This window comes from Aythya marila, assembly GCF_965140915.1.
Source record: "Aythya marila genome assembly, chromosome: 5".
Classification (NCBI taxonomy): Eukaryota; Metazoa; Chordata; class Aves; order Anseriformes; family Anatidae; genus Aythya; species Aythya marila.
The window spans coordinates 36,076,347-36,098,750 of NC_139046.1; the positions used below are offsets into that span (position 1 = coordinate 36,076,347).

At 42.6% G+C, this 22,404-nt stretch overlaps 2 protein-coding genes and 1 long non-coding RNA gene across 5 annotated transcripts in view; all 3 read left to right on the forward strand.

Moving 5' to 3' along the window:
* LOC309879074 (deubiquitinase DESI2-like) overlaps window positions 1-6,421 on the forward strand; it is a 53,785-nt gene extending 47,364 nt beyond the window's left edge. Inside the window, exons 5-6 of one of the 2 annotated variants that reach the window (XM_082762389.1) lie at window positions 3,334-3,586; window positions 3,688-6,421. In XM_082762389.1, coding sequence (XP_082618515.1) covers window positions 3,334-3,576 — 243 coding nt within the window. In that variant the 3' untranslated portion in view covers window positions 3,577-3,586; window positions 3,688-6,421. Of the gene's footprint in view, window positions 1-3,333 lie in introns of both variants that reach the window. The other variant, XM_082762388.1, reaches the window with a different exon arrangement.
* A 2,300-nt stretch (window positions 6,422-8,721) lies between these two features.
* Window positions 8,722-22,404, forward strand: part of COX16 (cytochrome c oxidase assembly factor COX16) — a 43,565-nt gene continuing 29,882 nt past the window's right edge. Inside the window, exons 1-2 of the mRNA XM_082762391.1 lie at window positions 8,722-8,846; window positions 19,208-19,285. Of these exons, the coding sequence (XP_082618517.1) occupies window positions 8,787-8,846; window positions 19,208-19,285 (138 nt within the window). The 5' untranslated portion in view covers window positions 8,722-8,786. The remainder of the gene's footprint in view (window positions 8,847-19,207; window positions 19,286-22,404) is intronic.
* On the forward strand, window positions 9,752-13,418 carry LOC309879077. 2 transcript variants are annotated; one of them, XR_014317661.1, is made up of 4 exons: window positions 9,752-9,807; window positions 11,273-11,357; window positions 11,959-12,089; window positions 12,336-13,418. It is a non-coding gene; the product is annotated as an uncharacterized lncRNA (long non-coding RNA). The 2 variants fall into 2 exon arrangements; XR_014317660.1 differs by having other exon boundaries at window positions 11,959-13,418.

Consider the following 22,404-nt stretch of genomic DNA (forward strand, 5'->3'; position numbering starts at 1 on the left):
ACCCCTGAGCTACCTTTCAGGCTTGCATCTCACATAGGCTTAGCCCTTCTGTGGCCCTAGGTGTTTCTTTAAAGTTTCTTCTCCAGTCAGCTGCACACCAGCTGTGCTTTTTTCAGGTGTCACGCTCAGGCTCTGCTGCAGCTGTAGTAGTTTTCTGGTCCCTGGGTATTTCCAAAAGGGATGGTAGCAGGACAATTTGATAGGATGGCCAGGACCAGTGATTTCTGACCCATAGTGGCTTATATGCTAAGTTTGACACGACAGCTACATGACCCATCACAGGAAAGTTTACCCCCCTCAAAAAAAGAAAAAATAACCTGGTTGTCAGGCAAGAAAAAACTCTTAAATACCCAATTTCTGAGAACCTTTAAAAAAAAAAATTTTTTTGTGGAAACAGTGTATGGTAACAGGGTTCTGTAAGTTTATTAAGTTTATTGTTTCAATGTGTGGTTTTCAGTTGAGAATTGCCTTAAAGAGCTGCAGTAAGGTTTCTGTGGATTCATACACAGCTGGAAAACACCCACTTCATCTTGCTTGTGTTGTTTTATTTAAGTTTGGTTGGCTCAATCCCATCACAGTCAGGCTTACTTGATGCTTCTCCGTGAGCCAAGTACTGCTGGATGATGTAGCATGACACACTCTATGGCAAGGAGCTGAAAACAGAGGAGAAGGTTACAGTGTTAGTGGAATTCCCTGCAGTTGCCCTTTTGCTCCCGTGGAGCATTGTGTTTTGCTGTGGAATAGTAACGAGGCTTTGCTGATGAGAGACAAGGGCAAACACTACTGAGGAAAGGGAAACCGCTTTGACTCTATCATTATCCTTAAGCTTCACAAACAGCCCTTTGCTGATCGATGTCATGATGCCCACACATCTCTCAGTTCTTTTTATGGCTCCTCCTGGCCTCACTGATTCATTCTGGGTGAAGAAGCTCCTATAAACAAACAGCAAACGTTTCAGCATCGCTTCCACATTTGGAAGTGCTATTTCATTTGCCAGGGAATCTGCTTAGAAAAGAAAGACAAATTTTAAAGCTGTATTTCCATTTCAAGCAGTCTTACCTTGTTCCGTTCTATTGCTTCTACTAATTTTCTGATGAATCATACCCTGGTTTTGTTTTCTTATTAATATCTGGGGGGGAGAAGTCTTTAGGAAGACCTATGGTTCCTTGAGAACTGAATTCACATGTATGCATGCATCACAAGGAGCCTGAACTGAGTCACTTTCTACACTGGCAATATGTTGCCTGAGTTCCTGGGCAGGAAGAAAGAGAAATGCTACAAAATCTAGAGGCAATTCTGCTGCATTTGTTGGCTTTGGCTCAAGTTCAATGTTCGAGTAGAAGATATTGAGTACAGTTTTAAAAATTCAGCAGTATTCTTATGAAAATGATCAGAGGCGTCTGATGAGAAAATCAAATAGATCAGCAGATTTTCTTTGAATGAGTCTTAAATGCAGGTAGAGAGCGCCTGTGCTTATTGATTCAGGCAGTAGTTCTAGCAATGGAAACCGGATGGGGATAAAGAATTGCCACTGAAGGAACTGTCCACAGATTAAAAATATTAAAAACACAGATTCATATGGCTGTGTCTGAGGTTAAGTAAAATGCAGCACCATTAAGAACTGAATTAGAAGTCCTTGATTACCCTTGTAATTTACAGGGTATTGAGTAAAGAACAGGACTCTACCTGAAAATAATTTAAGAAGCCAAATGGTTCTGCTCGTTCTCTGATGCCTAATGATAATGGCTTCAGTTTCACACATTGATTTTTAAACAATGCATGTCAGAATAAAGTTAGTTCCATAGTCAAATTAGCATGATCTCAGGTTTGCTTCTATCTCCACACCTTATTGGAAATTCCACGCTGTCGGAGTAAGCTAATTTCCTTACACTCAAGGTGACTGCTGGACTGGAGCTTAGATTATTCTGGCCAGACCAAAGTGCACGTGAAGGACCAGCTGGCCATCAGTCCTAAGACCTGTCCAGCAGCATGGCCTGTCCTCTTTGCGACTGCTCCAGTGCTGCTCCCTGAAAAATCCCTTGAAACCTCTAAGCATTCCTGCATTTCCACTGTCAATAACAGACATCTCACCAAATAAGCTCTTTAGTGGATTAGAGACAAACAACCTCTTAGTTTTTGCAGTAATTGGTATTAAATTAAGTGTAGTTTTAGTCAGGAAGAAGGTGGGAGAGAAATGAAAGGAGCTTAGTATTGGCAGAAGGTGCAGCGTGGACAGCCCTGGAAGCACTAATCCATGTAAAGTACAGAACGAGGTCTGTGGGGTGGCATTTCCTCAACATCTGCCTTGGAGACAGTGCTGGGTGGGAAGGAGAATTCAGGTAGTATGACCTGCCACAGACCTCAGGCTCTAGCATACTGCTGTAGGGCAGCACAGGCAGTGTATTTACCAAGGACAGATCCTTGAGGCTGGTAAGTTCCAGGTGCCTCTTCTGTGTCTGCTTTGGGAAATGGTAAAATGCAAAGGGAAATTTTCCTTATGTGGCCTAAGCCAGATAGAGCTTCTAAAATCTGGCACCTGTATGTATGTGTGGTCAAATGCTGCAGAAGGAAGGGTCTGCAGTATGCAGCAAGGTGTTTCATTGTGCTGAATATGATATGACTTAGAAAAAGTGCCTGTGCTAGCAGAGTGTAACCCAAATTGGGGCCAGCAGCATGTGTGATGAAACACAGACCTAGTGAGAAGCTAGTATTTTTACATTTGTAGATTTCTTCCCTGCATTTAGGAAATGCTACGGAAGGAGAAATCAAAGTGTGATGTGACAGTAGGAAAAGGACCCTGAGGTATTGTAACTTGACTGACCCGGTGTGTCGGCACAAGGAAGAAAAGTGAGCAGGAAGAGCAGCTTCTCAGGCATCTCCGGAGATCTGCCTAGTCAGGCTTGGCTTCTCGATTCCTAGAGTCTGCCCAGCAACAGCTTAAATCTTTTCCCAAAATTTTTGAACAATTCTGAAAATGAGTGTTTCTGTCTTGACGGAGGGGCAGCAGCAGGCCTGTCCCTTAACCCATGGACTGCCTGGAGAACGGGCTGGCCAAAGATGTTGAGGGCCATGAGCTGTTTTCCCCAGTCACTGCTCAGATGCTGATATGGGCTATGGCTGGCAGGGCTGTGTGTGTGTTGAGAAGTCGCTGCGTGCTGTCGTTTGCAATTAGAGCTGGTTTTGGCTGTAGAGGACGCTCCCTGAATTCAAACAGGTCTCTTCAGAGCAATGGGGAGCACACCAGCTGAGGTGACGGAGCAGATGGAGGTGATGCTACCACTACAGATGCGTTTGGGTACTATTAACCATGCTCTTGTTTGGTTTGCTCCACAGATCCTGTGTGGGAAGGAGATCCCCCGCTGGGTGAACCGCCTGGCCTACTTCAGCTCCTGCATCCCCTTCCTCCAGAGCTGCCTCCCCAAGGAGTGGCTGACGCCAGCAGCCCTGCAGAGCCACATCAGCCTCGGGCTCCACAAGGAGGAGCAGGGGGACACAACGGATGAGGAGTCCCCCTCCACCTCCGCCACCCCCTCAGCCTCAGGCACCTCGCGAACCTGTAGACATACCCGGGTCTAAGCTGTGCCCAGTATGCTCTCTAATAACGTTCTCCTCTCTCGTGTACTATTTCTTCCTCGCTCACCCTTTCACACACCTTGGTTTCTCTGTTTTCTTCACCTGACAACGCAGGGGAAGGAAGACCCCTACTGAGGAGGAGAAGCTTCAGACCCTTTTCAGAGGGCTGCCACGACAGTTGCTTGCCAAAACGATTGTGAACTCCAACGCTGAGCTGAGAGGTGTGGCAACTAAGCTGGATTCTCCTCCCGGGATCCTCATGCTCCTCGATCCATGGAGAACTGCTGACTCTCTCAGGCATGAGAGCACACATAGGGACGGGGGGCACCATACTGTGACGTTCCTCCTCTGGAGCAGTTTTATCTTTTTATCTCTTCCCCCACCCACTTAAGCCCAGCAGCCTCCACTCTACTTTGGCTGGGGTTGCCATTCCCAAATGGCAAATCTCCTGCCCACACCCAGTGAAGGAGGCAGAGCCAGAACTCAACCTCATCTCTTAGACCAGCAACAAGCTCCACTCAGCCCCATCCCTTTTGTAATTATCAGGTTTCTAACTCACGTGAAGGACAAATGAAAGGTGCTGCTGTTCTACAAACACCAGTTTTCAGTACTCTAGTTTAAGAGCTCGAATGACAGTCCTGCTCTTGAAAATAATAACAAAGAGAACCTAGAAAATGAATGTGTTACTGTGGCTTTTCTTTGGGGTCAAAAAAAAAAAAGGATGGGGCTAGTGCATAAAGGCAGCTGCTAAGTAGGTGCAGAGATGACTGTTGTCCATATTGGTGCTTTTTGGCACAGACCCCTCTCAGTTCCCCTATTTCTAGGCAGTGTTCCTGGTTTCCTCTTTTCCCCAGGCTGATGAATCTGTCTCCTAGCTTATGGTTGCTGGCTGTCTTTGGGGAAAATGGCCTTCTGGAGCAGTAAGGTGAGGAGAAGGAATCTGCTGGGAAGACCAGTACTTCCTTCAGCTTGTTCTGTACTCACAAGACCTAAAAGGTGTCTCCCGAGCCACCCTTCCCCAGCCTATTTTAAAGCCAACCCAAGAAGGTAACAAATAAGTGGCGAACCCAAAGAATGTCAGCATGTTTCCTTCTCCTCCCTTTCTGGAGGTGGAGGGGAAACCTAGGGCCACATCAGGAAAGCATGGATGACCCTTCCCATGCATGGGCCACCATGGTGCCTTCTGTTGTGTGCACTATTTCAATGGCATGAAAAATGGGCAGAGCTGGCTTACTGGTCTCTCCAGGCCGGCTCTTGAGAAAAATCTGGTCTCTGGATGTTTTTCTGCTCATTCTGATGGCTGATGAGAAAGCTGAGGAGGGAGGAAAGGACACATTCACCAACGCTTGCACTCAGTTACCTCACTAGGAGTTCTATTCAGATGATGTGGGAGAGCATCAAAGGGGAAATCCAGACCCCACTTTCTCCCTTTTACCTCCTCTTGGCCACACAAAGGAGGATGAAAAAGGAACAGGCCCAGTGCTGACAGAAGGTGTCTGTTTTAGAAGTGCTGTTCTCAACAGCTGCTACCAAGTCAGGACTTCCTCCCTCCACCCCGAAAAACTACAAGCGCTGAAGATGGGTTGTCTCCTTTCATTGGTTGCTGTCAGACCAAGAGTGTGCTAAGTCCAACTGTTTCTTTAGCTCAGGTATACAGAAGCGTGTGCTTTCATGGCTGGCTATGCTGTACATCGTGTCTGCACAGGCAGTGCTTAGTGGCTTGTTACATGTGCACACTCTTCATGAAGAAAGGCTTTGGTGAGATGTATCATATGGAAATACAACGCACAGGTTGGTCTCACTCCACTGCTGCCTGGAGTGACTTGTGTGTGTTTGGGCAACAAACCTTTTACAACACACCTCTCATTTTTATCCTCTGAACAAATTGCTGCAAGTTCTGTACTGAACTGAAGTCATGTTCCTTACTAACCTTGGCTACCCACAGCCAATACTGCATTGTGAGCAATTCTGCAGCTCCTGGTATCCAATCCAGCACCAGTCTTGATTACCCTGGCTCGTCCAGGGATGTTTAATAAGATTTCTATCCTGTTCTCCATCCTGCTGCCCAGAAACATTACACAATGTACTGTTGTGTACTCCCTTCCCCTGCAGTCATGGTCACTGTAGCCTGAACCAGCAGCGCAAGCTCCATTTGTCTGAAGTTCCCAGGGTGCCTGCCAATAGCCAGCAGCACAATACGTGCAGGGAATTTTCAAATCTCTTTTTAAAGTCCTTCTCTGGAGGAAAGTGAGAAAAGGCTTTCCCAGAGCTTCCATGCAGGGCAGGGAAACTGCTGAGAGATTCACCTCGTTCCTGACATGGCAAAAGCCAGCCAGCCAGCCCTTGGGTTTCCATTCAGCACCTGAGCGCCATGTAAAACCTCATGCACACACCTAGGAGAGAACTATGGCCCCAGCAGCACGTTTCATGAGGAAAACCCTCTCACAGTAGTTCACAAAGTAAAATGTTTAACTGGCTGTATTGTAACACAGACAAGAAAGGTGCACTCAACCTTCTTGGGGGGGACATGACTTTGTGCTTGAAGCATTGGGAGTAACGCTTGGGAAGTGCTGTCAGTGTCATAAAAACCAGATGTTTGTTTATCTACTTTTATGTTTGTCAGTCTCTTTATGGCAGTCGGGGTCATAACAAGGAGGCATGAAACCTCTGTCATAAGTCAAAACCAGAGTATATTCCAGTCTTCAGAAAGGTTTCTCCCCACCCCTCTCTGTTCGAGGTGATTGACCAACAATGTCAAGAACAAAGGGACACTGTGGAAATAAAATATATATTGGTGATAGCTTTATCTCTGTAATTTAACAACATTTTAGATTATTAAAAATGAAAACATTTTTAAGTCTAATTTACTGTTCATCTCTAGCACAGCATGTTTGGTTTAAGCACGTGTCTTATCCTTCTAACACAGAATTATTGCTATTATTTTGTAATTATCATAACATTTGCATTTAGTTTCTTATTTACTTTCTCTGACTTTTAGATTATAACACCATGGAAAAAATTTAGCTACCAGCAATTATCAGTGAAAACAAAGAGCAGCTTATGAGTCTTGACAAGAGCACCCAATGGCACCAGCACAGACTCTTAACCCTTCTACTTACTGCCAGGACTTTTTGTGCCCTTGTTGAAGCTGGAATGGGAGGGCACCAACGCTGTACATGGGCATCAGCAGCTGAGGGTTACTTCTCTAGCAGGGAGCTAATAGTCCTCAGGTGAGACAGTAATAATGAAGGTAAGGTTAGTCTAATTCAAGTTACAGGACAAACTGTGTTTATGGAAAGTTACAGTGAGGCAAATGAGGTAAGTAGTAACTGTTCTTCTCAGCACTTCTGTATCTGCAATAGCAATTCTCTTAATTTCAGATTATTCCCGGTGCTGATAGGAGTGCTCTGTGATGACTTCATCTCAGACTGAATGCAGCCCAGAGATGAACACAGGCCTGTTCTTCTGCTCTCTTCACTCCCAGACAAAAGTCAGCATTTCTGGAATTCAGGTGTTTGAGGGGATGGTGGAAGACATTAAATTGCTACCAGGAATGAATGACTGCTGGTTCTAAACCGCAGTAGATGATCCATTAATGCTGCTGTAGCCAGCTTTGTTTTGATCGGATTTAAAAGTTTCTGGGAGTGCAACATGATTGGGATAAGGGATAACAGTGGAGGAAAATTGGCAGTATGATCATGGTAGTTTTATCTCCTTGGGAAACAAAATGAAAGACACAGCTAACTGCCAGACCCTGAGGACTGCCTAATCAATGAGATTTGATGGAAAGTTCAAAATCATAGAAGAAAGCCCTCAGGAAAGAAGATGTGTATTCACCTACAAAACCTATTGGGGTTTGCACATTTTCCTTAACAGTATTGAGCTGACTTCTGTTTTGTTGTAAGTATAGCTTCAGCTGCCTATGTACTGGTCATCCACTGAGCGAATATTTTTATATGTCTCACTGGGGAGGGTAGAAGCTGTGTAAATTTAAATTCAGTGGTGGCCTCAGCCTTACCAATCTGAATGGCAATGTTTCCTGCTGTCCTGCTTTCCCTGGGGTAAGCTATGGAAGCTCCTTGTCTCTCCATGCCACCTGCTTTCCTGAAATGCCCGATCTTAGCTCCTCAGGCTGGCTTTAGAGATGGCAGTAAAACCCCACGTGTGCTGAGATTCAGTGAACTTGTCATTCCTTTCTGCTAGTCATCATTTAATCATCATTCTGCAAAGTGGCATGTTTTGTTTTTGAGGTCCACTTAGCCCAGGCCAAGCCCTTTTCCAAATGAATGTCCCGCAGAAGCCCACAGGGAAGAAAAATGCCAAGAACTTGAATCAAATCCCCTCGGTGACGCTCTTTTCACACGTTCAACACCAGGGTGTGCTCAGCAGGGACTGTGACCCTTACAAATCTTTATTGGTGAATACAAAGCATGTACACATGCAGCGCTAGATCTTCCACAGCGCAGTACCCACGGCTCAGCAGGTGCCAAGAGGCTGTCCTCACCCTGCTGGCAGGGGACTGCTGCTCTCTTCCCTGCTGGGAACGCCATAGCAGCTATCGATTTTCACATGGATTTTTCTTCGTTACACAGGCACACGAGCCTTTGTTCCTTCCCCAACTATTCGCTGCAGGCCTTTCCTCTGCCTACTGGGTCAGATTTGGCTGCAGAAACACATTCTTGCTTTCACCTCTGGGAGTCGCAAAGGGAACTTCTCCCTGGGGACGTCCAGCCACCAACCACCTGGCCGCATGCTAGCGGCTCATAAGCCTCGGGGTTGCCTGAGAGCCTTTTTCTCTGTAGTTTTGTGTTGTTTACTCATTTCTGCGACTTCAAAGGTGTCTTTAGCGAGGACTAACTCCTCCACCATACACACCCAAATGGAATTTTATTTCAGCAGGGTAATTCAGTGCCAGGCTCTGGTTTGTGGACGGCGCTTTCACCCCCCCCCCCCCAGGGACTATGCTGCAGCGAGTAACTTTGAACGTGCACAGCCCTGGAAGAGAGCCCGACCTGCCCCTCCTGCACACAGTTTCCCTCAGACAAGGGATTCACAGGGGATGGGGACAGCGGCAGGGGCGCGGCGCCGCCATTTGCAGCCTCCCCGCGGAACGCTGCGACCGCGGCCGCGTTGCGCCGCCGGAGGGAGCCGCTGTGGCGGCCCGGAACCGCCGAGGAGGGAGGGGAGGAGGGAGGAAAACGCTGCCGGGGCCCATGGAGCGGCTCCGGCGGCTGTGGAGGGGCCGCACCATGACCTACGGCGTCCCCCTCTTGGTGAGCGGGGCGGGGGGCGGCCGTGGGGCCGGGGGGTGAGGGCAGGGAGGCGGGCGCTGGGTGCCCCGGGGGCAGCCTCACGATCGTTTCCGTGTATGGGGTGCTTAAAGGGTAAGTGGCTTTCAAGGTGGATGAAGAGTAGGGTAAAGGGTGATTTTAATATATTTTATAGTGCTTTTGGGTAAATGAACAGGATCCTCCTTAAATCTCCCGCAGCGAAAGTCTGAAGAATGGGGTGGTCCGGAGAAAGGCGGCGGCGCTTCTTTAAAGTTAAAAGGATTAAAAGGTTTCAGGCTGTTTATTTCAGTGATGCGAGTAAGTGCCATTCCAGAGGTGTCCAGGGTAGGAGCTTTAAGTGGAAATGCTCATGAAATAGAACGCACTCAAGTAACATTTCTCAAAACGATGATAAAGACACTTGTGAGAAGTGAAAACAGGTCAAAAAACCCCAACAAACTAATGTGATAATGACAGAGCTGCATGAACCGTTTGCATCAGCCAGTCCAGTCCCTGATACTGCAAACAAAAGTTGGCACTACTTTTTATTCAAAAGATACAGCACTAAAGCTGTCCAGCCACCCCGCTGCATGCACCTGTGTCCCGAGGGCTGGCCGGAGCTGCGCTTCTTGGTGCTCAGACTGAAATTAGTGCCCTCATGTTTGGACATTCGGATATTATTCTTGAGTTTAATAACACCTTTCTGAGGTGTTTCAGGTTGGGTGTATTTTTAGGTCACAGTGCTATTGTTTACCTGATTATTAAGGTCTCTCTTTTTTTTTTTTTTTTAAGGTTTGCTGCTTTCAAAGTAAGGAGAACTCAGCTGAATATTCTGCAGCTCAATTTTAACTCCATTAAAAAGTTTGGGAATAATACTAAATGATTAAATCACAGATACTTAGAAGTGGTACACTGGTGGAGAAGAAAGTCACCATAGCTTTTCAATAACACTGCATCTGGTTTGGTAGGTTAACTGGTGCAGTGGGTGAGGAGATGCAACTGATGTGCAAGATCTTGACTTTGATAAAACTTTCAAAAAGTATGGCAAAGACATGCTTGTTATCATTTGTGTTCTGAAAGGACTGAAAAAAAAAAACAACCCACAACATAGTTATTAGTTCTTTTCCAAAGTGGGAAGGTATCTTGGGTGGGGTGGGTCCTGCAGAACAAATATGCGTTGTGGAAAAAACAAATCATATTATACGACACAGAAAGAAGTGTAAAGTAAAACACTTGTTTAAAGAAAGGAGAAAAAAACAAAAAACAAAAAACAACACAAACAAACATGGAGAAGAGCTTTAACAACCACCTGTCAGCAACATCGTGTTTTCAGTTCTGCTCCAGTGCTGGAGCTAGGGCTTCAGCTTCCTGGGCCAGGGCAGACCTCTGGTTGCCCTTCTGAGCCTTCTGGTGTTGTTGCGTGGTTTGCCATCAGTCATAGCAGACATTTTAGAGACTTTTATTTTTTGTCCTGTTTAATTTCATTCCTCTTTCCTTACCGCAGTGATCTTTCCCCCAGAAACAGTATAATATTGAGAAATATTCTCTCATATCTCCTTCCAGGGTTTCATATCTCCGTGCCTTAAAATTAGTCTCCCCTGTGAATATTTCAGAATGTTTCTGTGTTGTTGCCCAAAGGCTTCCCAAGGAGTAAGAGAAAGGAAAACTTGTGCAGTTTTTTTCAGTTCCTCAGCTATCTATTGACCTCTGAAGGCATCTCTGAAGCTGAGCAGAATATTCCTAAAAGATCAGTGATAGCAGAAAATGTGCTGAATCTGTGCACAGTCAGGGAAGGAGCGTGCCTTGGTAACCCTTTAAATTCTGCTGAATTTGTTGATAGTACTGAAATGAAAGTTCTCTGTTAGATTCTTGCATCCTGTAATTTTTCTTTATACAAAGATGAGACTTTATTCTTCAGTACTGCAGAGGGACATGAGCCCAGTGCTGGACTTTTCATCAATACTATGTTGTCTTTTTTAAAATTCAAATCGATTTCATATCTTCCTTTCTTGTAATGCATATTTGAATGAGAAGTCCCTGCACTACTCTTTAAAAAGGATCCAAGGTTGAAGAGATCATAATTCAAAAACAGATGAGGGTCTCACTATATACACACATGCTTTAAAAATTTTTCTTCCTTTTTAGTGTAAGTTATCTTGACCCTTTTTTTGCGTGTGTGTTCATTTGGGCTTGGGGCTGTTAGAATATTTCTATGCAGAAGGAATTTTCTTGGTTCATCTTTAAAACATCAAAATGACAGCAGCTTTCAGAGTAAGATGTGTAAATCACAGTTTTCAGTCGTGCTTTTTCAGAAGATAAGACTGTTTCTTTGTGAGCACCAGGGAGACTGTAGCGGGCAGGAATTAATCTGCAGGAAACCTTGATTTGTCAACGTTTTCTTTAACTCTCTTTTTCTGTAAACTTCTCAGGTTCTGCATGGTGTAAAACTGTATGCGTGCGGGAGAGAGCAATCTAACCTGGCATGGAATATCTTAACAGCTTGAGCGCTGCAGGGTGCGTAGTTGTAAAGCACTGGTGAAGATGGCAGCATCTGTGTAGATGTTGGGATGAGCTCAGTGACCTTACAGTTGTAGCTCTAAAATTTGCTATTATGACAGAAGGGCCGTACTGTGGTAATTTAAACATCTTTGTCAGCTGTATTGTTGTCTCTTTCCTATCACGGTAAGTCAGGCTTGACATTAAAAGAAAAGAGCCTACACGTCTTTGGGATGCTTGGCTCTGTTCCACAATCAACTCTACCAGCCCCAAAGGGATGTGTCCATCAGCGTACTGCAGCTGCTGGGGTGATTCTGTAAGATGTTGAGAGAGTGAGGCTCATTGGTACGACATCAGGTGGATCCAGTGTCACACCTTTCTTACAAGACATGGATCATGTTAGGGTACCTCTGGTGCAGTTTTGAACATTTGAAGGTTGCTAGAAGTAATTTTTTTTCAGACAAGTGTAAGTGGTGATTCTAAGTCATTGAGGTAATGTTTGGGCTTCAAAATAGAAAAGCAGTTACAGGTTTTAAACACATGTTAAAAAATGTTATTTTGTATGCTCACAACACTTGCCAAAACCTGAATTTCTGTTTCTGTCTTTGGCTGATTCTAGACAAGGATCTTTTGTACTCTAAGCTGCAAAAAGAATGTACAGATCCAGTTCCACTTCTGCTGTCAACATGTTACAAGGGAAAAAATAAATGCAGAGGATCTAAAGCAGCATCTTGGCAGACAGGAAACATGGTCTGTGCCTCACTTGGTGATTTTCACTGCACACCTAACATAAGTGTAATGCTCTATATATGCAGGTTCACAGGTTTCAAACATTTAGCATGTAGTGACATTCTTCATATCTATAGCTGTGGATTTTGACATCTTTTCATTCTTTTTTTTTTTTTTTTTCCTTCTCTTTCTCTCTTTTTTTAATCTCCTCATTCTGTAATGACCATGCTTTTACAAGTACTTTCCTTGTGTATCTCCTCTTTCCAGATCTTGTTTTTGGTGTGCATAGTGTTGCCAGAAGAGAAGATGAAGGTAGCCTGGAACAGTGAAAGTTTTTCTCTGTGAATAAACATGTTCCTAAAATATATCTCCATCAGTGTGTCTGCCCACAGACTGTACTACATTGCCATCTACATTGCTGCCTTGAACAGTGCAAGTTTACTTTGATAAGCACTTTGTTAAGAGACAGCGAGAGTGCCTGTCACGTACAGGAGGAGAAGAAAGGTCAGATGAGAGAGAGCTGCTACCAGAGCTGCAGCCGCGCGGTCAGCGCTCCCAGGCACCATTAGAGAATGTCAGAGGTGTCTCAGGCCTTGTTAATGAACCCATTTTCTCTCAACTTTATTGACCTCCTCTGGCAAAGAAAAGAAAAAAAAAAAGGAGAGATTATCAGGATATGAATTCATATGTATGCGGATTAGTTTTGTTCGCTGGTGAAGTCGGGGTCATCTAGAAGCTAAGACTGATGCTCAGAAATATTTTGTAAATTCTGGGAAGTGCCACCTTGTGCTGTGACTCACCAATATTGGAAGTTGTACTGGGCTAATGGGTAGGGAAAGTACATTTTTATCATTTAAATGTATTTAAATAACCAAGTGTCCAAAGATTCCCTTAAATACAACATTGCATAAAAAGCTGCTCAGTTCTGAATCCTGGCATAAGCTCTACACTGGGCATGCTTTTTTTCCCTGCTGATTTTGGAGGATCTAGCCATAAAGGATAATACAAACACTTAGAAAAGTGAAAAATTCTTCTTGGGAGTAATCATGTTTTTGAGATTTATTGTTGCCATCAGTGTCTCTGTATAAAAACTGTTATTCAATTATCTTTTGGTATTGTATGAAAAAGAATAACTACAATTAGCATTTTTTACTTCCAGATATGTCAGTGTTATTGTTAACATCATTTACATTATCACCTTAAACAATTCATAATATTGAATTGCAGGGTTTTTATTAGTATATATTACTTCATGCAACTTTACAATAAAATTTGACATATACAGAACAGTTCATTTAAATGCTAATATGCTTTTGGGATATGGATAGGAGTTTACATTTATCCATGGTAAACGAGTTCTGACTTCTAATATTTGTAGATAAATTGTGATTGCCTGTAAAAGCCCACAAGTATTAAATCTGTAGCCTAGAAAGGCAATAAATACAAAACAGCTTTTAGACGTTTAAATTGGTAGCTCTAAATCATTGAGTTGGATCGTGTCATTTTAATGCTTTAATCACTTGTATTATAAATATTGGGTCTCTAAGATTATCATGGGATATGTCCATGACTTGTGCTGCACTTCTGCTTTGCATCTCCTGTTCATCTGAGTGTGTGTTTGAATCCACAGCAGAGTGTGGAGCTGCTCCAGATAAAACCACCCCCAGAACCGCTCGTGCCGGAGTGCAAGCCAGCATGTTCAGGCTGAAAGGGCTTCTGTGGACTCCAGTTTGTGCAGTCTGAAATAGCTGACATCCATCGTTGAGTTGACTGGCAGGTCTTAGAGTTTCTGAGCTCATCTTCTGAATCAGTGCCTTAAACTTTTATTTTTGATTCTAAATCTTTGAGTAGCATTTTCCAGATAAATGGTAGCTACTCTCTTGTATTCCAGGTTTGCCCTCTCTTTTATTTTAGAACAGAAGGAGTGTGCCTACATTGTTCAATGCTGTTAGGATGGACTAAGCTGGCACTCAGGGATCTGCAGATTGGTGCTGAGCCTTGGAACAGCAGCACAAGTAGAGATTTGCTTATTCTCACACTGTGTGCATAGTCCTGCTTTAAGATCCACCTTCTTCAAGGGGTGGTGAATGTAAGCAGGTAAGATTAACGCTACTCCATTGAATTTTCAGTCCCTGTCCAGCATTGTCAACAGGGAAGTGTTTCCTGACTAGTAGTGGTTTGTTTTTATCTTCTTTAATGTAGATTTCAGTTTATTTTTCATAGACTGAACAGGTGACAAGAACCCCAGGTTGCCATAAGGCGTAAACAGTTTCTCATTATAGTGTACCTTGGCTAGATTATAACATTTGAGTAATGGGAATACTAATTTTAATAATGAACCCAAATTTTGGCTTTTAGAGGCTTCAGAAGAAGGAGATGGTATTCAGCAACTGCAGCTTGGCCACCCTGGCAGACTCGGTTTTCAAACAGCTGCAGCTGCTGAATGAAATTCCAGTGTCATCTGCCCAGTCCAAGCAGTGGGTGTAACGCAGGGTGACCATGCTGGGGCTGAAAATGCCCCTTTTTTTTTTGTTAATGCTCACACTGAGCACTGACCGTGTGGGTTGCTGTCAGTTCTGCGTTGTTTGTAGGTCGGTTTCTACCAATCTACATATTGAGCCAATTCACCTGATGCAGTGGGTCATGCAGTTTAGTTTCTGAGAAGATTCTGCCCTGTTTTCATCTCAACAATTTCTGCATTAGAGCAGTGCTGGAGTTGCGCTGGAAAATAAAATACTCTCTAGAGCTGGCAGAGGGGGGCGCTTCAGGTTCAGATGATCTGCCGGGCTCTGCTGTGGGACTGGCAGCTTGAATGCTACTTTATTTAGGAACAAATAAGAGACTTCAGTCTTCTGCGCTGCCAAGTTGCTGTCTTTCACCAGTTCCGCACCGCATATATGACAGTTCTTTAAAAAGGAAAACCCCCAAACCTTTTGACTGTGATCACTGCTAACTAAAATAAAACCATTCGCGACTGTTCTAGTTTTGAAGCTCCTGATGAATAGCTGGAGGGTTTTGCTGCAGTGTTCTTAAGGAAAAGGCTAGAAAATTAGCATGTTCCTTCTTCAGTGATCACATTTCTTGCTTTCTTTACACTTAGTGTGTAATACGTGTTGCCAGCACTACATATAGTGATCTGATTAATTTAAGGATCTACAACAACTGTGAAGTAATTTAGTAATCTGGCTTTCACAATTGGTGCTATAGCAGGAGTGAGGTCCTCTAGCAACAGGGATGCTTAGGATGCTGCACATTGCTGGTGCTGCCGGAGAAATTTTCCTGTTAGTTTGTTAACTCAAGGGACTGAAGGGTATGCAGGAAAGGGTGGGATCTGCTCTTAAGTCCTAACTTCTTGTGCTGTTACAAGTCCTCGGTGAACATCTCGCTGGTGGTGGTGACAAACACGAGTATTACCCATCCTAAGGTGCAATTAAGTGATCAGTCTCATTCCATCCATAACTAATTGCGTAACATACTTCCCAATGGAGAAGTGAGCAAATAGATTTTAAAAAAGAATTAAAGAGAATTTTATGTCATTTTTTTACATAAGACATGTATTGAGGTTGCTGAGTATATGTGACAGATGGTGCTCTTATGTCACATCCTATCTTTCATTTTGTTTTGCAACATGCAAGCCTTCCATGCATGCATAATTGCATTACAACATCATAGTTTTTTTTGTGTACTCACTGAAACATAAAGGAATAATCCAGTGTGAAATCTTTAATGGGGGGATCGTGCTAGCTGTGCTGCTAAGCTGCTTGCACTAACGTGCCTTAAGTGCTGGCTCACTGGGATGTCTCCCACTTTTGCTTTCTTAAGAGTAAACTTCAGGTGTAAGTAAAAGAAAAAAGTGAAATCGTAGCATCGTTTCATTGATCTGCTGAAGGCATTCAAGTAACTAGGCAGACAGTGTTTACTGTGTAATAAAGTTTTTGCTCCGTGTTCTGATGCATTTAAATCTAATAGTTCCCTCACAGTGAAAGAATGCAGGGCTGCAGGTGGAAAGTGTGGAACTTTGCTTCTGTCTTTGGCTTGCAGGGAATGTGGAGATTATCTCCATCACAAATTGCAAAGCTAGAAACATGTCAGACATACAGAATATGCAAGGCCAGTCAGCTAATGACGTTGCTGGAATTCTTAACATCAATTCTTGTCCCACTTCTGATTATTATGATTGCTGAATCTTGATGTTTCATCATTGTGTGTGTGTATGTCTCTATTTTTCTCTTTAAAGACAATTAACTTAAATGAGGGTGGTGAGGGCATCTTCCCTCCTAATGTAAAAGAGAAAGGAGAAACTTAAACCCAAGCTAATATTTCCATTCAACACAATGTCAATCACTGAGTCCTTTACTACCTTTACTGCTGTTATAGTTGTGTAAACTCATTGATACTTTCTCTATCATGGCTTTTATTGGCTTTTGAACATGGTTTTAAAAATATAATTGACTGAAAAGCTGCCCATTGCTGCTGTGGCACGTGGAGATAAAGGGAATTCATGCTCAGTGCTGTTGGCTAACTGTATTCCCATGCTGTTGGCTGGTTAACTAAGTGCTAAATGTGGCTGATTTGGGTCTGTTTTTGCGATGAAGACATTGTGCGTGGTTCTTTAAAACATTGATCAAATATAATTGTAAATATCTTCATATTTTATGTATATTCAGTGCTTTTATATAATCTGAATCCTAACCTTCCAGCCTTACGCTGTGTAATATTTCAGTGTCAGCTGTAGTTCCTTACAGCATCAGTGGGCTTTGACTCTGGCACAGCTGAACTGATGGTTCATTGAAAGATCAATTCACCATTGCAGGATTGGAAATGTAAAGGCAACTTTGTTGGTAAGGTCTGACAAGCAAAATGTCTGACAGGCCAGGCTGGCCATACTGCTTGTGCTGTATGAAGAGCAAAAGTAGATCAGAGTCCAAGTGTTTCCTTTCTCTTCCTTCCCTTTAGCAGCATAAAGAGTTCTAAGTAAAATTACAGTTTCAGGCCAAAACTTGTCTTACGGAGGAGAGGTGTGAGTCTCAAATTTTTAACATGGATATAGCTGCAAACGTAAACTGCAGTTTATAATGGATGTTTGCTGTCAAACAAGTGATAGAATGTGATGAGACAAAATGAGAAACATGACTTATTTCATGCAACAGCCATCTACCTGATTTCCCCTAGCTATGATGTACATTACATAGTTTTAAATTATCAAAGCTTAAAAAAAATGTATTATTTATTTTAGTTGGAGCATGGTTTTGTTCATGTTGCATCTCATAACAATGTACTTTATGCAAGCCTGTTGTTGGACAAATTAATTTTGAAGTGACATCATAATTTCTACTTTCTACCTACTTTACCAGCTGTGCACTGAACCAGTTCTAGTGCAGCTGCTTTTGCTCCACCACAGCCCCTCACTGACAAGACAAACAGAAGCTGTAGTTTGTAGCAGCCGTAATCTTGTCTATACTACTACAGATTCCTGTTTGTTAGGACATGAAGTTTAAATTAACTCATAGGCTGTTAATTAACAGAATACTCACTAGGACTTAAAGAATTAGCATAGGTTTTCATTAGCTGATAGGTGTCAGCCATAGTAACATTCAATTATTGGCTGATCCTTGAGACTTCTAGCATATGGTATGAAGATACCATACCTTCAGCTGACAAACCTGCTTTGACTGAATATATCTTAATATTCACATTATTTTTAACCAATTTGAATACTTTTATTTTTTGTTTCTTGTTATTCTTTCTTAACAAAGTAGTTATATGTGAGAAAGACATTCTTTTCCCTTTAATACTTCTCTGCTACATATATTGATGATTCAGTATCTGCAAGAACAACATGAATTCTTCAAACGTGCCTGTTTCTGAGTAGCTTTATCTGCTTGATGGAAAATCCCTTAGTCCTGCACCTTTTAGAAAGAATAAATGGAAGGAATAAGTGTAGAAGGCTTTTTTATTTATTTATTTATTTATTTATTTATTTTTATTTGAATGCATATGGTTTTGTGGCTTCAGTGGCCTGAACTTAGGATAGCATACTGTTTGGAAAGCACATACCCTTTTAACTACCTGCGCAGCATAATTATAACAATCATTGGACACAAGCCATTGCAGCAAACCTAATGTATATCAAGAATCAACCATCACTCACAGAGAATGGCTGTCAGTGCAGCAGCAGCCTGTAATGAAGGACTGTAACAGGTAGAAGAGTCAAAATAGGTTGGTCGTCTCCCCTTCCTTTTGCTTCTGCAGCCGTCCTTAAGATGCTCATCTGTAGATGTGAAGCCTTTCAGCCTGAGCAGAGAACAGCAGAAAAAGTCTGTCATGTCAGAGCAACAGTGAAAAAACCTGATTCTTCCACAAAGTAGAGAGATTTCTAAGCTAGTTTTTAAGTCATTCATGGTGTTTGTTAATAATTTTTGATCTTTTGGTTGATCTGTCCATTTTCAACGATAAAAATACATAGGCAATTTTATGATATCCCTCTGCCATAAGAAAGAATAATAATTTTTTTAATGCTGCTATGAAGCACTCCCCCCCTTAATCCTTGTATTACTCTCTTTAATAAGCTTTGCAGGTATGGAGGGAATTATAAGACAACTAAGGAGGCAATAATAATGGTGCAGGTGTGCTGGATGTGATTTCTTAGCTTAGTTGATAATGTATCACTGAACCACAATTCCAGTGAGCCAGTCTGCTCAGAAGCTTAATTAGATCTGGAACACGCAGACATCAGAGCCAGTCAACGCGGCATTGTTACTTCCCCACAGAGCTTGAAAATGATGGGAATAAATGCTGTGGCAGTAACAAAAGGTTCCTTTGTTGCAGTTATGTCAGGAAGCCATATGGGGAGGTAAAAAAGGGGTAAGAGGAGACGAAGTTTCTAGAGGATGGGAGTCGTGATGCAGCTGTTGGTGTGTGAAGGAAGGAATTTGTGAAATCCTGTCCCAGAGTGAAAGAAAAATCTCTGACATTCCACACACTCTTTCGTCTCCTATACGTTTGCTCCATTTTGTTTTCTTTAGTTCCTGTTTCTGCTGGAAGAATAGCAGAGCGCCTTGCTAAATGAAGTGGGCCAGTATGTGATGTGCTCTTTTTGCATTAGTCCTAACTCGTATTTTCATTTTGTTGTTTTCCAGCTGTATCTTGTTGGGGGATCTTTTGGACTCCGTGAATTTGCTCAAATAAGATACGATGTCCACAAACTACATGGCACGGTACTTGAAATGGTTTTCTTTACTCTTCATTTCATTTTGCATATGTGCTGACTTATAAAGGATAGTTTGCTAGGATAAGCAAACTGTTAGTACTGGGACACGTTAATGCCTTTCACCACTGAACCCTGGGCTACACCAGGGGCTCTTATGCAGTGAGCAGTGTAGATAACAATAGAGGCTGAAATAATGACAAGTCTTTTTGCTGTCTCTGGAAAATGATCAACATAAATAATGTGGTTCCTTATATTGATTATAAATGGCAATTCTGAGTGTGGAGAAAGGAAGTGTAGCACATCTTCCTATTTCTTCACTCCTGGGGCTGTTCAGCCTGAAGAAGAGAAGGCTCAGGAGTGACCTTATTACAGTTTTTCAATACTTAAAGGGGACTTACAAAAAAGATGGGGAGCAACTTTTTGCTCGGGCAGATAATGACAGGACAAGGGGGAATGGTTTTAAACGAAGAGGGGAGATACAGATTAGAGGTTAGGAGAGGTTAAATTATGAAGTTTTTATACCTAATCTAGACTAAAAAAAAAATTATTTTAGAAGGTGCACAATAATCTTTTGGTTCTGTTTTCAAACTATTTGGTGTTGAGTAAACAGTGTTGAATTTTGGGGGGATGCTTGGCTTCAAGTTGACTGACATAAGCAGCTACCTTTAACATTGTGCTACATCCTGTTCTTTAAGCTCTGTGACAGAAACAGGAACTAATCTTTACTCCCCATGGCAAAATGTACTATGTGGAAGAAGCCTTTCTTTAAATGTGCTGGAAACCTTCTGAATGAGAGAAGTGGCTTGTTTACCAGTGCTACTTATGTCTCCAAGTGTACCATTAGTTCCAAATTATGTGTGAAATGATCTGAAAGGAGCATGCCAGTTAAGTAGGAAGTAGTACTGATTTGGTGTGTCTAACTTTGTAGTATGCAAGCCTGCTGTTGCAATGCAGAGAAGCTTTGAGGTCTCAGTGCTGCTGACTTGCAGGTGACCTGAAGCTTTTTTAAAGACTGTGTAGCACTTTGTGTAAGAAGAGTTTGTGTAAGACTCCAGACACTGTGCCTGAGAGGTCTGTGACAAGAGTTTGTAACCTAGGAAAGAATGGGCTTAGAGCAGCTATCTACTGTGACCAAATCTTCCAGATCTTCACCTGTTCAGGGTTTGGAGATTCCCATATTTTGTCTTAGACCTTGTTGTGGGCCATCTGAATTACTTCATTTGCCCTCTGTTGTTCCTTGTGTTGCATACCTGACCGCGGCCTTTGAGGCACCACACGGCCCACTTCTGCTCAGTCCCATACTTGAGGCAGCCCTTAAAATGGGAGGGTGATCTTACAACTCTTTTCTACAGAGCTGTGTGCTGGGAAGTTATTTTCTTTCAGGCCTGGGCTTTCAGGACCAGCTGTAGCTAAGTTTTCCTCTATCCAGATGGAGATCACAGCAGAGGCAAGAATTTGCCTGTTGTTTCTGTCAGTTTCTTGGTCAGATTCATACTCGGTGATTACATTTGGCCTCCATGATCTGGACAGTGACCACAGCACAGAGAAAAATCAAAGTAATAGATGTGTTTGTTCGCATCTATGGGGCTCTGTGTCCCAGCATGTATAATCAAGGGAAGCATCACTGAATTAGGCAGTACATGAAAGCTCTGAGGGGAAGCTACTGCACCCTGGAGTTCTCTGAAAAGTTAAAAGAGGCCATCTGGATTTTGCTACAGCCTGTACTAGTTAAGGCTACAGCATCTCTTTTGTATTTTCTTTTTCTTTTCATTATGATTTTATTTAAGAGTACGTGCAATTTAGATAAAGAACAATGCAGTATTGGCTGAGAACCACCAACACCAACTTTGGGCTAGTTATAGACAAATTAAAGCAATGTATTTCATTCGTTTTTGCTTCTATGCCCATAAAGAGTTAAGAGCCATTCTAATTCACTGAGACATTATTTCCATTTTACTGCTGAAAAAAAATTGAGGTTGCAAAAAGTTAAGCAAGCCATCCGGATGTAGGTTAGGATTTGTAATACCTGAGTGTCTATCTTTTTTGATTGTATATTAAGGATGTTGAAAGTACTGTACACCTCATTTTGTGAGCATGACTGCTAAACTTGTTTTCTTGCTAATTAAACTGCTAGATAGGCAGGACTTAGATGCTCCTTTTGTGGTATATCTAGTACATTTAAAATGCTAAACTGTGATCCCTTCCCTTTAAAACTATTTCTCCTTTTCCTTTTTCAGTTGAATTAGTTTCTGTGTTTTAGTGGCTGAAGGGTTACCTGCTACTTTCTCTTTGTATTCTTGTAATTCAATGAACAAAAGCTGCATTAGTGACATCACCTATGTTATTAATGTCAAACTGACTTATCGTATAAAACGGTGTTTTGAAGAACATTCCTTGAAAAGGAACTTAAAATTCAAGAGAAAATGGTGGTTTGGACTTCGGAGGGAATATGGTTTGGTGATGATGCAGTGGGTTGGGAGTAGGATTCAGGTTGAGAGAGAAACAGAGTTTAGAGCTGTAGCAGGAATGGGCTGCAGAAGGACCTCTGTCCTCTTGGTCATCTGGGCCATGCCTTGGTATCTGCGGCAGAGGCTTGACTCATGAGTGGGGTGAGGGTTGGTACGGGGACAGAGCTGCAGTTGGAGAGGGGCTGGAGGCAAGAATGGATGTTTTATCCAGTTAGAATAGCATCTCTGGATATCAGGGCATTGTTTGAGTGCATGTCTTTCAAAAGCCAAAAAAAACCCCTAACATTTTGGGTATACCTTAATTTACTTGGCATACCTAGATCAGCTGTACTCCCTCAGGACACCGGGTATCCTGCATTTAAAGCAAATTTGTGCTGAGGCACTTATTGATGTAAATGCCTGTTTATGCCAGTCAGAATTCTCCTGAAACTAATCAAGGACTTCTGCAATACCTGTTGTTGCCAAAATGTCCATTAATGGAGAAATCATTAGGTTGGGTAATTGTTTCTTTTCTGGGAAGAATTTATGCAAATTGAAATTGGGTATAGCAAACCAGGTATGCTTACGGGAAAATCACATTGGATTAATGGAGGAGAAATGAGTAGTTTTGTATAGGCATCTTTCCAAACATCTTTATTCTCAATCAGAAAACCAGGCC